General features: G+C 38.2%; 1 protein-coding gene across 2 annotated transcripts in view; it reads left to right on the forward strand.

Moving 5' to 3' along the window:
* The window catches only part of LOC123498887 (DNA-directed RNA polymerase II subunit RPB1-like), a 37,059-nt gene that overhangs the window by 14,862 nt on the left and 5,674 nt on the right, over positions 1 to 16,523 (forward strand). For both annotated transcript variants that reach the window (XM_045246406.1, XM_045246407.1), the window contains exons 5-12: positions 1,501 to 2,014; positions 3,991 to 4,213; positions 4,754 to 4,999; positions 5,110 to 5,319; positions 13,311 to 14,357; positions 14,518 to 14,829; positions 15,393 to 15,656; positions 16,218 to 16,380. In XM_045246406.1, the coding sequence (XP_045102341.1) occupies positions 1,501 to 2,014; positions 3,991 to 4,213; positions 4,754 to 4,999; positions 5,110 to 5,319; positions 13,311 to 14,357; positions 14,518 to 14,829; positions 15,393 to 15,656; positions 16,218 to 16,380 (2,979 nt within the window). The remainder of the gene's footprint in view (positions 1 to 1,500; positions 2,015 to 3,990; positions 4,214 to 4,753; positions 5,000 to 5,109; positions 5,320 to 13,310; positions 14,358 to 14,517; positions 14,830 to 15,392; positions 15,657 to 16,217; positions 16,381 to 16,523) is intronic.

Consider the following 16,523-nt stretch of genomic DNA (forward strand, 5'->3'; position numbering starts at 1 on the left):
TTTTTTTTTTTTTTTTTTTTTTTGGTGCATGTAGTATGGATATGTAAATGTTCTGTTTTGAATTATAGGAGAGAAAGGTGTGAATGTGATTTATCTGAATGGTGACTGACGTAGATAATCCTCTTCCTTATTTTAAGGTTATACCAAAGTTTCTTGGCAGTTTGTGCCACAACAGTTTCTTCATTCTTTTGGGTGAGCAAAAACCCACTCAGTTTGGATTTACTTTTATTTGTTTGTTTGTTTTCATATTTTTTACTATAACATTTACTAAAACTAGTTTGATAATGAATCCATTTATAACTCAATTTTCAGTAATACTCTCTGATATTTAGATGAACAATATCTTTTTACTACATAGAGTGAGAAGCAAGCCTTAATGACAGCTTGTTTTGTAGCTGTTTAACCTAAGGGATTTAAGAAAATTTGATTGTGTGGAATAGGAAATATAATTTTCTTTAGGTGAAAATTTCAAAATATTGATGCAAAATTTTGTCACATGTAAGAAAGTGTTCTTTTGTGTTGGTCTTAACTGATTTTCATTAATGTTGGTTTCTTGGTATAAGCAAGAATTTCTAAAGTCAAATATTTTTTAAAAGAAGGAAAACAGTAATAGACATATTGGAGTTTCTTTTTTATCTACAATATATATATATATATATATATATATATATATATATATATATATATATATATATATATATATATATATATAAATTTTATCATGTTGGAAAACAGTATTCATTCTTTTAGTTGATGAAATTCTAAAGATTGCAAGAGTGATTGTTTCTGTGACTTGTAGTTTATTAATGACTAGTCTTATTACTAATTATGCAAACTTACCTGATAACTAACATAAATGTGTGTTCTTTGTTAAGTATTTCATAATTTTTGCATGCAAATTTTTAAATGCAAGCTTATTTTCATATTTGCTAGGTCATTTAAATTTAGTTTTTCTTGTTAGAGGAAAAACAAAGATATTCCAGCTATGTATTCATTGCCAATCATTAGTGACATAGTCTGCAGGGAGTCAGAGTCGTTCAATTTTGCACACACTCATATGGACTTTGTGATGTCAGGGCGGATTTGTTGCTTATGCAAAAGCAATATGGTTACAAATTTTATAACTGCTTTGCACACATTTAAATAATCTTTTGAAATAGATTGTACACAGTAATAATATCTCTCACTGTTTTTTTTTTTTTTTTTTTGACATCATCTTCCCCCTCAACTCCAAATAGTTTCCAAGAAAAATAGGTTCACATACTTCTTGAATAGATTTGTTTGCATAGTATCAGTTTTCCTGTCACTCCATTCTTTAATTTACAAATGTGTGTAGATGAGCTTATATGCTCTTTCAGGTTTAAAGTTGAAGTTAGATTAATGATGGGAGCAAGGTATTAATTTTGTTTAAACTGGCTAATTGGTAACAAACCATTGTTGTATTCATTGCTTCATTGCATCTGATAAGAGACTCTAAATAATAGATGTATTGTTCGCCAGATGAGGAATGCTACCTGCTGGGCATGGATCCCAAGTATGCCCGTCCAGACTGGATGATCTTGACTGTTCTGCCAGTACCTCCGCTGCCTGTGCGCCCAGCTGTGGTGATGCATGGCTCAGCCCGTAACCAGGATGATCTCACGCACAAGCTGGCTGATATCATCAAGGCTAATAATGAGCTTATTCGTAATGAACAGGCTGGTGCTGCTGCTCATATCATTGTTGAGAATCTGAAGATGCTGCAGTTCCATGTAGCCACACTGACAGACAATGATATGCCTGGAATGCCAAGAGCACTGCAGAAGTCTGGCAGACCCTTAAAGGCTATCAAAGCCCGGCTGAAGGGAAAAGAAGGCAGGATTCGTGGTAACCTTATGGGAAAGCGTGTTGACTTTTCTGCACGTACTGTCATCACAGCTGATCCTAACCTGCGCATTGACCAGGTTGGGGTGCCACGCTCCATTGCCCAAAATCTTACCTACCCAGAGATTGTAACACCTTTCAATATGACAAAGTAAGTGATGTGTAATAATTGTGCCAAGAGAAAATTGTAACATCAGTTCATTGCCTTGCAGTGATAAAATAGTGTGTTTGATTGACAGTATGGAGAGAGAATGGTATAGTGTGTTGGATTGACAGTATGTAGGAAGAAGGGTAGAAGTGTGTTGGATTGACAGTATGAAGGGAAAAGGGAAAGGAGTGTGGTGATGGTGTAAAGTTGACAGTTGAGGAGGTTGGAAAGGTGAAGTAGGAGGCCGTGCCACATTTATCATTATTTTACTTTTATCAAAGTTAAATAGTGTTTGTACATACATGTACACAGAGGTTTTCTTCACTTAACAAGACTATAGGGAAATAAGAAATATTTTTAATGGGGTACATTAATGTAAGGGAAGGTTAGAATTTTTGGTGGGGAGTATACACCAATTAGGTGTGGAATTTCAACATTTACAAGTGTCCATTTTCACCCAACCCCTGCAAATGGTATATAGTTCACCAAAGAAAATGATGAATGACTGAGGATACTGGTTAACTTTTGCATTAGAAAGATAGACAGGATAGGGATGAGAGAAAGAAGAAAGTCTTGTGTAGTGCAGGAGGGGAGAAGGTCGCAAGATGTGAGACAGTGTTGAGGTAAGAGAGAGGCTGGAAACAATCAATCAGAGATGAGTTTATAAAATGAAAAGTTTTTTATTCTATCATGTCTAAAAGATCTGTATGAGTAGAACTCCCTATACAGTGCTCATCACGGCATTATGCCAGGTGAACACCCCTGCATAGTGCAGTGATGAAAAACATTGGCCTATCATACAGGGGGATCTTTTTCCGTCCCGGCATTATGCTATGTACCAGCTGTTAGCATGATGTCACTGCCTCCCAACACACACCTCAGTGCCCATGTGGTTGTCATGGTGAGAAGAAGTGTTGTTCTCTCATTCGTGCCCTCTTGTCTGTGTTTCCCTTGGTTTCTGGGGTATACCTTAGTGTTTCACAAAGCTGGACTCCAGACAAGAGAAATAGTGGCTAATGTTGGTGTTAGTTAGCGATATGTGAGAAACTGGGTGAAGTGTTTAAGGGATGACAGTGGTGTCGAGTTACCATCTGCTAAATCTCGGTCTGTCCTCTCAAAGAAGACATCTGTACATACTTTAACTGTGCTCAAAAGATAGATGGAGAGCACACCTACTATAACTGCCAGAAAACTGGAGGGGGGTAGATATCTGCTTTCTGACGTGAGTCACCTAGTTTCTCGCAAATCACTCGCTCACACCAACATTCACCACTATTTCTCTTATCTGGAGCACAGCATTTTGAAGCCCTATGATAATTATGAGCTATAGTTACAGGTGTTAACGACTTCCTTTTATCCATAGTCACCAAGGTATGGTCCAGAAACCAAGGGAAACAGACAAAAGATAGTGTGAATGAGAGAACAATGGTGCAGCACTACCTCTTACTCATGTGGGCCCTGAAGTGGTATTGTGGTGTGTGTTGGGAGACAGTGACATCATTCTGATGGCTGGTACCTGTCATAATGTGACAAAAAAAGATACCCCCTGTATGGTAAGCCACGGTATTATGCCGGGGCATTCACCCGGCATAATGCTGTGACGAGCACTGTATATGTGAAGCATACTCCATACATGTATGGATAAGGCTCCTGTAGAGATTTAGCAGTTGGGGGATGAGAAATACTGGTGGAGTTGACTCAGAACTTCATAGAAACTGTTTTAGGTAGAGGAGGGATGTGAAGTTTCCAATATAGATTGTAATTAAAGGGCAAACCAAGGATCTTAAGTCTAGAAGTGAGGGATTGTTGATTGTCATTGTAAAAGAGAGGATAGTTGGAAAGTTGGAGGAATTGAGTTTTTGAGGCATTGAACAAAACCAAGATATTTTCATTTTGTATATCTCTGCTAATTTTTAGATCATTAAGTCACATTGAGGAAATGCTTTGATTTTATATGACACCTATGCTGTTCTTTCCAGAATGATGGAATTAGTAAAGCGTGGTAACAACCAGTATCCTGGTGCTAAGTACATTGTACGTGACAATGGGGCACGTATTGATCTGCGTTATCACCCTAAGCCATCAGATCTTCATCTGCAGTGTGGATACAAAGTGGAACGACACATCACTGACGGAGACCTTGTCATTTTCAACCGTCAACCCACACTGCATAAAATGTCCATGATGGGCCACAGGGTTAAGGTGAGGTATTTACTAAAGTCGTCAAGTAAAGCTTCAAATACTAAAAGTAATTACACTCGACCCTCGAAACAACGGACAAATGCATGCACGACCCTGTCCGTAGATTGCAAAAGTCCGTTCTTTGCAAAAGTACATAAAAAACTGTATAAAATGTACGTAAAATACTGTGAATCATTAAGAAATCATTCAAGAAGTATTACAAAGCATTAAGTACAACAAATAACCTGAAATAGATGACATGAGCATGGTCAGTTTAATAAATATTAATAAACAATACAGAAAACGAAGTTTACCGGAGAATAATTTGCCAGGAACGGACAATCGCGCACATTTTAATACTCGTCCGTAGATTAAACCGGACTCCAGAATTTGTCCGTAGTTTCCGAAATCCGTTGATAGGAGGTCCATTGTTTTGAGGATCGAGTGTATAAGGACTTCAAAGTAACAAAATGTCCTCTCATATTTACAGAAAATATATTCATCCTTATATGACAGCAAATGCAATTACAGTAGTAGAGAAGAATAACATTGGCTTTTCAGGTTCTGCCATGGTCAACATTCCGCATGAACCTGTCTGTAACATCACCCTACAATGCTGACTTTGATGGAGACGAAATGAACCTTCACGTGCCACAGAGCATGGAGACGAGGGCAGAAATTGAGAACCTTCACGTAACACCTCGCATGATCATCACTCCTCAAGCCAACAAGCCTGTCATGGGTATTGTGCAGGACACTCTTACTGCTGTCAGAAAAATGACTAAGAGGGATGTGTTTTTGGAAAAGGTTAGTAATAGGGCAGATTCTAGAATGTGCACTATTTTGTATATTAAAATTGTCAGAGTTACTGTATCTTCTGAGTCCTAATGGAAATTATTCTTTTTTATGATGTTTAGTCTGAAATGATGAACTTGCTGATGTTCCTGCCCATCTGGGATGGTCGTATGCCTCAACCAGCCATCCTGAAACCCAAGCCTTTGTGGACAGGAAAGCAACTCTTCTCTCTTATCATTCCTGGAAACCTTAACCTTGTCAAAACTCATTCTACTCACCCTGATGATGAAGATGATGGGCCTTATGAATGGATATCTCCTGGTGACACAAAGGTGAGATTTGATGCTATGATGTAGATTTTCATATTATTAGCTGTAATGGGCTCAAAAACTTTGGTAAATCATTCATATACCATAGTGAATTTATCTAATTTCATGAAATTCACTTGAATTTAAGTGAGAGTATAAAATTTTGTTACATTCATCATTTTATTGTGTGTCCACTAAAGAAAACTACATGATAAGTATATCACACACACACACACACACACACACACACACACACACACACACACACACACACACACACACACACACACACACACACACACACACACACACACATAGACACCGTGCTGTCTTGACGTCTCTGAGCAACTCATAGGGGAAAGCTACAACAGGAGCTGGAGACTGACTAGATATATATACCGGGGGGGGAGGAGGCCATTGGTTCTCCTGCCTCCATAATAAATAAGTTTTGGTTCGTATATACGGAAAGTAAAACGAGAGATGGAACAGAGTAGTGCTGCCAGATGTATGATGGAATCAAAACATACGCCATTGTGTGAAAACCAACGGTACATTGAAACTCCTGTTGGACTAAGGAAACTAACTTAGGATATTATGGACAAGGATTTTTCTGGATTCAGGGATGAAAGAGGTAGTTTGAGGAGGTTGATCAACATAGAAAGAGAGTTAAAGTACATGAAGGAAGTGATGTTGAGTAATGGACAAACAGGACAGACTGACAACGGAAAATATGGAGCTGAAATTGAGACTGGTAGAATGTGAGATCAGTGCAATCAATCAGGGATTAAAAGAAGAGATACAAGAAATAAAGGAACAAAATGACATATTAAAAGCCACATGATTATGAAAACTCCTTAAGGAGCTTACAGGTTCAAGTGCAGGATGGGATTGTGGACAGGGTAGAAGGTGGATTGGCTGAAAACAAGCTGAAGGAACTACGAAACGAATGGAAGTAGGAACAGGAAGAGGAAAAAGTTAAATTTTCAGAGGTTGTAGAGACAAATTCAGGAAAACACAAAATCACTGTAATTCAAGTAATTAAAGAGAAAGAAGACCTGGTGCGAGAGACAATGGATAACAGGAAAAGCTTTGTGATTTTTGGGATGAAGGAAAAGGAAAAAATTATACAAATTCACAAGAGAACGTGATGAGAGAGAATTGGCCAAAACTGTTATCAAACAAGTTCAAGACAGCACACAAGAACTAGACCAGGAGGTGGAGGAAGTGATCAGGCTAGGAAGCTACAGTGAAGGGGATAGTAGACTAATGAAAGTGAGAATGAGATCCCAAGTGGCAGTAGAGGAAATTATGGCTAGGAAAGGGAAGCTGGCCGATGATACTTAACACAAGGATATATGGATGAAAAGAGATATGAACTTAGAGGAGAGGGAAAAGGAGAAAGTGTTAAGAAGTGAAGCTAAGGAAAAAACGAGAAAAGGACAGAGATCGAGAAAAAAAATTTTACTTTAGGCTTCTGGATATGGGCTAAAGAAGTGGTACCTATGGAAGAAAGAGGAGGTCATGGAGGAGGCAAGAAATTAAGAGTGACATACTAATATAGATGGGTTGTTATCAAGCATGTTGGAGGTTAGGGATTATTTGAAAGAGAAAAAGCTGGATGTAATGTGCATTGTTGAAACAGAATTAAGAGAGTGGATCCATGTTAACTTTAAAGAGGCAGGATATAATAGATGGAGTAGAGACAGGAAGGATAAAGGAGGAGGAGGAGTGCTAGTAATGGTTCATGATAATATATGTGTAGAGGATGTGCAATATGGAGAGGACAAAGTGGAAGTAATGGAACTAACATTCAAAACAGAGGAATTAAAGAAGAGAAAAATTATAGTTACATATGTGCCACCTTAGACAAATACATGGGTATATAACTGAAGAACATAAAGATATGTAAAGAGAGGTGATTAAGTGCCTAGATAAAATGATAAGAGATAGAAGAATACTTTTAGTTGGAGACTTTAACTGCAAAAAAGTAAACTGGAGAGAGATGCAAGTAGTAATGGATAATGCTGGAAAGTGGAGCAAGGAAGTGTTACAGTTGACTATGGTTAATGCAATGGATCAATGGGTGGAGGAGTCAACAAGATACAGTGAGGAGAAAGAACCATTGTTGCTTGACCTAGTATTCACAAAGAAACCAGAGCCCCCCTCCAATCATACAATACCTTAGTCCAATGGGAAGAAGTGATCATGTGACATTAGAGATGCAAATTCAGGAGGAGGATGGGATAAGTTACAGAGATGACTACAAAGGAAAGAGATTAAATTATGCAAGAGTGGATTTTGAAAAATTAAGGATCTATTTTGCTGATATTGAGTGGAGAAACATTATGTACAGAAAGACAATACAAGGGAAATATGAAGTATTCTTACAGAAATATAATGGAGTAAAAAAAATTTGTACCTGTTTATATAGAGTTAAGAAAAAAAATACATGCTTGTTATATCATTAGAGTAAGGAGAGAGGAAGAAACTTTGAGAAAGATGTGATGAATAACATCAAATACGAACCCAAACTTTTCAACAGTTTTTAAATTGCAAAATGAAGAACAAGAAAACAGTTGAAGAAATAATTAAAGGAGGGAAGACATACCAAACAGAGAAGGAATTGTGTGAAATAATGAATGAGAGCTTCAAAACGGTGTTCACTCCAGAAGATTTTGCAGAACCTAATAGGACATTGCATTGCCAAGGATTGCAGGAGATTGCAGTGCACATAGAGGACATTGGAAGATTATTGGATAAGTTGGATGTCAGAAAAGCAATGGGGCCAGATGGTGTATCAGGCTGGGTGTTAAAAGAATGTAAAGAGCAACTACTGGATCCAATTTGGGAAATAATTACAAGTTCAATAAATGAAGGGAAATTACACTAGAATGGAAGAAAGCCAACGTAATTCCAATATTTAAAGGAGGAAAGGCAACTCAACCACAAAACTACAGACCAGTGTCACTTACAAGTGTTTTGGGGAAGTTGTGGGAAATAATTATCAAAGAAAATGGGTTAGATTTCTAGAAGAGGAGCAAGTCATATTGAACAGACAATTTGGGTTCAGGACAGGGTAGTCATGTGTATCAAACTTATTAAGCTTCTACTTGAGAGTTATTGCAGGACTGGAAAACAGCGACAGGTGGGTGGACACAGTATACCTGGATATAGAAAAGGCTTTTGATAAAGTCCCCTCATGAAAGACTACTTTGGAAACTAGAGAACATAGGAGGACTGTGAGGAACTTTGCTAGAATGGACAAGAGATTATTTGAAGGATAGGGAAATGAGAACTGTGATCAGAGATACATACTCATCTTGGGGTAAAGTAACTAGCGGAGTGCCACAAGGGTCAGTGTTAGCCCCCATTATGTTTCAGATTTATGTAAACGACATTCACATTGGGGTAAACAGTTATATAAATTTATTTCCTAATGATGCAGAGCTGCTAAGAGTTATCAAAACCGGAGAGGACTGTCTGCTGTTACAGGAAGATATAAACAAGATCTTTGAGTGGAGTAGGAAGTGGAAATTGGAGTGTAATGCCAAGAAACGTCACATAATGGAACTAGGAAAGAGTAAAAGAAGACCGGTATGGAACTATTTGATGAGAGAGGAACAAATAATGAAGACTAAAGAGGGAAAGATCTTGGAGTGATCACACAGGAAAATCTGAGCCCTGTAAAACACATAAGCAAGATATTTGAATTATCATATAAAATATTGACTAATATAAGAGTGACATTTCAATACATGGACAAAGATATGATGAAAAAAATCACAAGCTTGATACGTCCAAGGCTGGAATATGTAGCAGTGGTGTGGTCTCCGAGCTCTAAAAAGAATATAAGAACATTAGAAAGGATACAGAAGATTACTACAAAGATGGTGCCAGAATGAAAGGACCTAATATATGAAGAACGACTGAAGGAAATGGGACTACCAACCTTACAAGGTAGAAGAGAACGTGGGGACCTAGTAACAATGTACAAGATAATCATTGGCATTTAAAAGATAGACAAGGAAAACCTGGTGCTGTTGACAGAAGATGGAAGGACAAGAGGACATGAAAAGAAGATCAGGATGAGGCAGTGTGTGAAGGATATTGGAAAATACAGTTTTCCATACAGATTGGTGGAAAAGTGGAATGCATTGGATAATGGAATTGTTACAGCACATAATGTGCATAACTTTAAGGAAAAGTTAGATAAATGGAGTTATGGAGACAGGACACTATGAGCCCCGCTTAAACCCTTTACAATACAACTAGGTAAACACACACACACACACAAGAGCTTGTAACTGAAGTGAGAGAAAGAATGAGGAAAGAACCGAGGAGGAAAAGACCAAGTTCTTTTGGAGGATGAGAAGTGGGAGGCTGAAGAAGTGGTAGATAAAACAGACGGAATAGATATTACACTGACTGAAACATGGAAGAAAGAGATTAGGAATGGAATTCAAGTGACATACACGAATATACATGGATTTCTGTCTAAAAGGCTAGAATGTATGGATTACCTAAGAAACAGTGAACCGGACATAATGTGTGTGGTGGAAACAAAGTTAAGGCCCGAAATAAAGCTAGATTGGTTTGATGTAAAACACTACAAAGTATGGAGAAATGATAGAAAGAATAAAGGAGGTGGTGGTATAATGGTTTATACTAAGGAAGATCTGAGGGTGAAGGAGGTGAACTATAGTAAGAGAAATGAGGAAGTGATAAGTATGCTTATAACAGATGGTAAGAGGGACATTAATATTATAACAGTATACATACCACCCAGAACCAGTGCTTGGGAATATGAACAGTATCAAATGGTGATGAGAAATACTCTAGACAGAATGAAGCAAGAACTCATCAGAAAGGATAGAGTGATGATAGTTGGGGACTTTAATTGTAAAGAAATAGTGTGGGAAGACTACAAAGTGGTGAATGGTGGTGAGTGGGCAGAGGAATTGTTAAAGGTAGCAACAAATAACTTGATGACACAGTGGGTGAGATCACCAACAAGGTGCAGGGGACAAGATGTTGCAGCAAGGTTGGATTTGGTATTTACCAGGGCATCTCTAAAAGAGGAAATTGAACATGAATGTCCCTTGGGGAAAAGCGATCATGATGTCCTAAGCTTTGAGCTGGATACAGAATTAAGCACGGAAAAGATTGTGGAGTACAGGGAGGAAAAATTAAATTATGTAGGGCAAATTATAACCATATAAGAGTTCTTTAATGAAATTGACTGGTCTGTGGTATACCAGGAAGGGGATATGCAATTGAAATATGATAAATTTATGGATTTATATAACTCTGCTGTGAAAAGTTTGTGCCATATCACAGAAAGAGGACTTTAAATAATAAACAGTGGTTTAATAGAAATTGTGAAGAAGCAAAAAAGAACAAAGAAAAGGCATGGAAGAAACTTAAGAAAAACAGTGATGTATTATCAAGAGAAGTCTACAAAACAGCAAGGAATAGATATGTTGAAGTAAGGAGAACAGCACAAAAGGAATATGAACAGAGGGTGGTGGAAAACTGTGATAGTGACCCTAAAATGTTTTACAAATTCATAAATGGAAAACTAAATAAAAGGGAGGCAATAGAAAAGGTAAAAATGGGAAGAAGTATATGAGGATGCTAGAGATATAGCTGAAATTTTGAACGACAACTTTTGCAAAGTGTTTACAAAGGAGGAGCATTTTACAGGAGAAAGGCCTACAGAAATAAAGCAAATGCAGGACATCATGGTTACTAAAGAAGATGTAAGGAAAATTATAAGCAACTTGGATATTAATAAATCAATGGGGCCTGATGGCATATCTGGGAGGTTGCTAAAGAATGTAAGGATCAATTGTTGAACCCCATATTTGATATTGTGGAAACCTCCATACGAACAGGAATAGTCCCGAAAGAGTGGAAAAGAGCTGACATTGTGCCTATATATAAGAATGGTAGTAGAATGGAACCATTAAATTACAGACCAGTATCGTTGACTAGTATATTGTGCAAGGTATGTGAAGAAGTAATTAAAGCTAAGTGGAGTGAGTATCTAGAAAGTGAAAACATTCTGAGTGAAAGGCAGTTTGGTTTCAGAAAAGGAAGATCGTGCGTATCCAATTTATTATGTTTTTATTCAAGAGTGACTGACATACTACAACATAGAGAGGGATGGGTGGATGCTATCTACCTGGACTTGAGAAAGGCCTTTGATAAAGTGCCACACAATAGACTGATGTGGAAACTAAAGAAGATTGGAGGAGTAGGTGATAAACTAGCAAAATGGATGGAAAATTACTTAGTGGGAAGAGAAATGCGAACAGTGGTGAAAGGAAAGAAGTCTGAGTGGAAAAAGGTAACCAGTGGAGTTCCACAAGGGGGATTTATGTTAATGATATGCCGGTAGGAATTGACAGTTACATGAATATGTTCGCAGACGATACTAAAATTATGAGGAGAGTAAAGAATGTGGAAAATTGTAACAAGTTACAGGAAGATCTTGATAAAATATATGAGTGGAGTAAAGAGTGGCAGATGGAATTTAATATAAACAAGAGCCATGTTATGAAAATGGGAAGTAGATACAGACCAAACAGGGATTACAGGCTGGGTGATGAGAAAATTGAAGAGACCAATGAGGAGAAAGACTTAGGAGTAACCGTGCAAAACACTTTGTCACCGGAGAAACACATTAACAAGATATTTTGGAAAACATATAACATGCTTCAAAATATTGGCCTTGCATTCCACTACCTAGATGAAGGAATGATGAAGATATTATGCACTTTAATAAGACCCCAGTTAGAATATGCAGCTTGTCTGGTCACCGCATATGAAGAAAAATGTGAAGAAGGTGGAAAGGGTACAGAGGCTGGCAACAAGGATGGTACCAGGACTCAGGAGTTAGACTATGAGGAAAGACTGAGGAACTGGGGCTGACCACATTAGAAGAGAGAAGAACAAGGGGAGACATGATAACTATGTATAAATTGGTGAACAAGATTGACATATTGGACAGAGAATTGATAAAGGTGACCACAAGTAATCATCTCCGAGGACATGGGAAAAAAACTAATAAAAGACATCTGTCTAAATGACGTGAGAAAGTACAGTTTCCCGCATCGTAGTATTGATGAGTGGAATAAACTGAGCAGTGATGTCGTTGACGCAGTGTGTGTCAATCAGATGAAAGAGAGATATGACAGGAGTGGACAAGGAGACAGGACACAGAGAGCTTAGCTCGGACCCTGTAATACACAAATAGGTAAATACACACACAAACGCACACATTGCTGCTGTCTCGTCAGAGACTGCAGCAGATCAAACAGTGAATTACTCGTACACACACACACGCACGCACGCACGCACGCACACACACACACACACACACACACACACACACACACACACACACACACACACACACACACACACACACACACACACACACACACGGTTAGAGCGCTGGCTTCACAGCCAGATGACCGGGTTCGATTCCCGGCCGGGTGGAGATATTTGGGTGTGTCTCCTTTCACGTAGCCCTGTTCACCTAGCAGTGAGTAGGTACGGGATGTAAATCGAGGAGTTGTGACCTTGTTGTCCCGGTGTGTGGTGTGTGCCTGGTCTCAGACCTATCCGAAGATCGGAAACAATGAGCTCTGAGCTCGTTCCGTAGGGTAACGTCTGGCTATCTCGTCAGAGACTGCAGCAGATCAAACAGTGAATTACACACACACACACACACACACATTTTAATTTTAACTCATTTTTTAAAGTGTCTCTATTAGCTATATGAATTTTTATTCCCTTTGATGTATGTATTTCTTGTTCAGAAATTTTATATCATTGGTAAATATTGTTTTATTCACTTATTTTCTCTTTTCTTGAATTTACATAAAAATAGCTTTAGAAATACAGAGTGAATTCTCAACATGAAAACCATAATCCCAGCCATCTTTTTACGTGAATTTATATTTGTTATCCCAAATATATATCCTGTATTAAGTGTATGGTTCTTTCAGGTGCTTGTAGAGCATGGCGAGCTGATCATGGGTATCTTGTGCAAGAGGACCCTTGGAGCTTCATCTGGATCTATGTTGCACGTTGCTTGGATGGAATTAGGACATGAAATTGCTGGCAGATTCTATGGTAACATTCAGACTGTAGTCAATAATTGGCTGCTATTGGAAGGCATGAGCATTGGTATTGGTGACACCATTTCTGATCCTGCTACTTACAAGGTTATCCAGGAGACCATTCGCAAGGCCAAGGAAGACGTGATAGAGGTGATCCACAAGGCTCATAATGATGAGCTAGAGCCTACACCAGGTAACACCTTGAGGCAGACCTTCGAGAACCAGGTGAATCGCATATTGAACGATGCTCGAGACAAGACTGGTGGATCTGCTAAGAAGTCACTGACTGAGTACAACAATCTGAAGGCTATGGTGGTGTCAGGGTCAAAGGGATCCAACATTAATATCTCTCAGGTTATTGCCTGTGTGGGACAACAAAACGTAGAAGGTAAACGTATTCCCTTTGGCTTCAGAAAAAGGACACTCCCTCACTTCATTAAGGATGATTATGGTCCCGAATCCAGAGGCTTTGTAGAAAACTCCTACCTTGCCGGATTGACACCCTCAGAGTTCTATTTCCATGCCATGGGAGGTCGAGAGGGTCTCATTGATACTGCTGTGAAGACTGCAGAAACAGGTTACATCCAGCGACGACTGATCAAGGCTATGGAAAGCGTGATGGTAAACTACGATGGGACCGTGAGGAACAGTGTGAGTCAGGTTATTCAGCTGAGGTATGGAGAGGATGGTCTGGCTGGTGAGTATGTGGAGTTCCAGAAGATGCCCACTGTCAAGCAGTCTAACCGACGGTTTGAGGAGAACTACCGCTTTGACGTTACAAATGAGAGGTATCTCCGTAGGCTGTTTAATGAAGATGTTGTCAGAGAACTGATTGGATCACCTGAAGCCATCAGCATTTTGGAAGGGGAATGGCAGAAACTTCAGGAGGACAGAATTGGACTTCGACAAGTTTTTACCAAAGGAGACACAAAGGTAAGTGATTGTAAGATATATGGAGATTAAAAAAAATAGCTTATGAAAAGCTTATCTACCAGCCATGGGTGACATTTTGACATGTATGTATTGTATTGAATCTTGGTGTTTTCAAAATGTTTAGCTATTCAGTATTGTTTTTTTTTATATTACTCAACAGGTGGTACTTCCTTGTAACTTAGAACGAATGATTTGGAATGTGCAGAAGATCTTCCACATCAACAAACGCACCCCCACAGACTTGTCTCCTGTGAGAGTGGTAGAGGGAGTGAGGGAGATGTTAACCAAGTGCAACATTGTGACTGGAGAAGACAGAATCAGTTTACAGGCCAATGAAAATGCCACATTCTGTTTCCAGTGTTTAGTACGATCAACATTGTGCACTAAGAAAGTTGCTGAAGATTACAAGCTCACTACAGAGTCCTTTAACTGGCTTGTTGGTGAAATTGAAACAAGATTCCATCAAGCAATTGTAAGTAATGTATAGTTTTTTTAAAGGGAGAGGTAAAACTTACTTTTCATATGACTCCAAGGTTGTATGCAGAAATCATGGCCTTGGTTGATATTTCCTCATCTTCATGTTATTGTTGTCTTTATAACAGTATTATCTATTCTGTTTTAAGGAGAATCTGTAAACTTGGTGGTCTAGTCATTGTAATTGATTTTACATTTTTATTCCTGACTAGTGTCATCAAAGAACTTGTTCCATGTCATTAACCTCTAGGAACAAAAATTGTGAAAATAGAGAAATTTTGATTTAGGTATGTTTATCATATTTTAGTTCTCACTTTGTCTCTATACACCAGGCCAGTGTTTCCAGCAACCAGCAGATAGAGTGTTCCTCCCTCCTGTCCTCCCTCTTAGTGAAACCATTCTTTTAGACTATGTTGATATCTATCTGTAGCTTATATGTTCATAATGGAGTGTTTACAATAATAAGTAATGTTTGTAATTGGAAACTATGGATATGGAATTGACTTTAGACATCTTCTGTATTGTAAATCATCACAGCACTGTAACATTCTCACCTTTCAGGCTGCTCCTGGAGAAATGGTGGGTGCCCTGGCTGCCCAGTCTCTTGGTGAACCAGCCACTCAGATGACACTGAACACTTTCCATTTTGCTGGTGTGTCATCCAAGAATGTAACACTTGGTGTGCCCAGGCTTAAGGAAATTATCAACATTAGTAAGAAGCCCAAAGCTCCTTCCCTCACTGTGTTCTTGGTGGGTGCCTCAGCTAGGGATGCTGAGAAAGCAAAGAATGTGCTGTGCCGCCTTGAACATACCACTCTGCGCAAGGTAAATATATACTAAACTAAGTAAGGTATGGAATATAGTCTTTGCATATAAAAAATAGACAGGCAGAGCTGCCTAAAAAATTCAAGAATCTTATTGATTTAAGTAAAAATCTGATGAAATTATATGTTACATTATTACTTAAAAACTCATGAAGTCCCTGTGTATTTCTTCCTTCATATAACTTGAACTCATTTAAGATGGAGGTTTCAAGACATTCTTCATCATTTTAATCCTTTTTATCTTTTCTTTTTGGACTGGCAATCTAGTGTTTTGTTTTAGTTCACTTTGTTTTTGCCCTTGGGCAGTGTCCTTACATAAAAACAAAATAAATAAATAAAAGTAAATAAAGTAATTATAAATATGAATGCAAGAGGATGCTCTCTGAAATAGGAAGATAAAGTGGTTGAATATGTGGTAAGAAACAGGGTTTGAGGCAAATAAGAGGATTGGACCTTGCTGTAGAGCCTAGGAACTGGTGTCCTATGTAGATATAACTTAATGCCATCAAAATTAGAAGATTTTGAGATATGGCATTTTATTAAACAACACCATTATTTACAGGTGACATCAAACACAGCTATCTACTACGATCCAGATCCTCAGAACACTTGCATTACTGAGGATCAGGAGTTTGTCAATGTGTACTATGAGATGCCTGACTTTGACGTGTCCAGGATATCACCATGGCTCCTCCGTATTGAATTGGATAGGAAAAAGATGACAGGTTTGTATCAGTCGTTGTTTTCTTTGGTCACTTAGAAGTTTGTACAGTTTGATGGCAAGTCAAATAAAAACTTAAAATTTCATAATGTTATGTGCATTATTTGCTTATGAATGGTTTCATGAATTATATTAAGGTTAGCCTCA

The sequence above is a fragment of the Portunus trituberculatus genome, chromosome 48, assembly GCF_017591435.1.
Source record: "Portunus trituberculatus isolate SZX2019 chromosome 48, ASM1759143v1, whole genome shotgun sequence".
NCBI lineage: Eukaryota > Metazoa > Arthropoda > Malacostraca > Decapoda > Portunidae > Portunus > Portunus trituberculatus.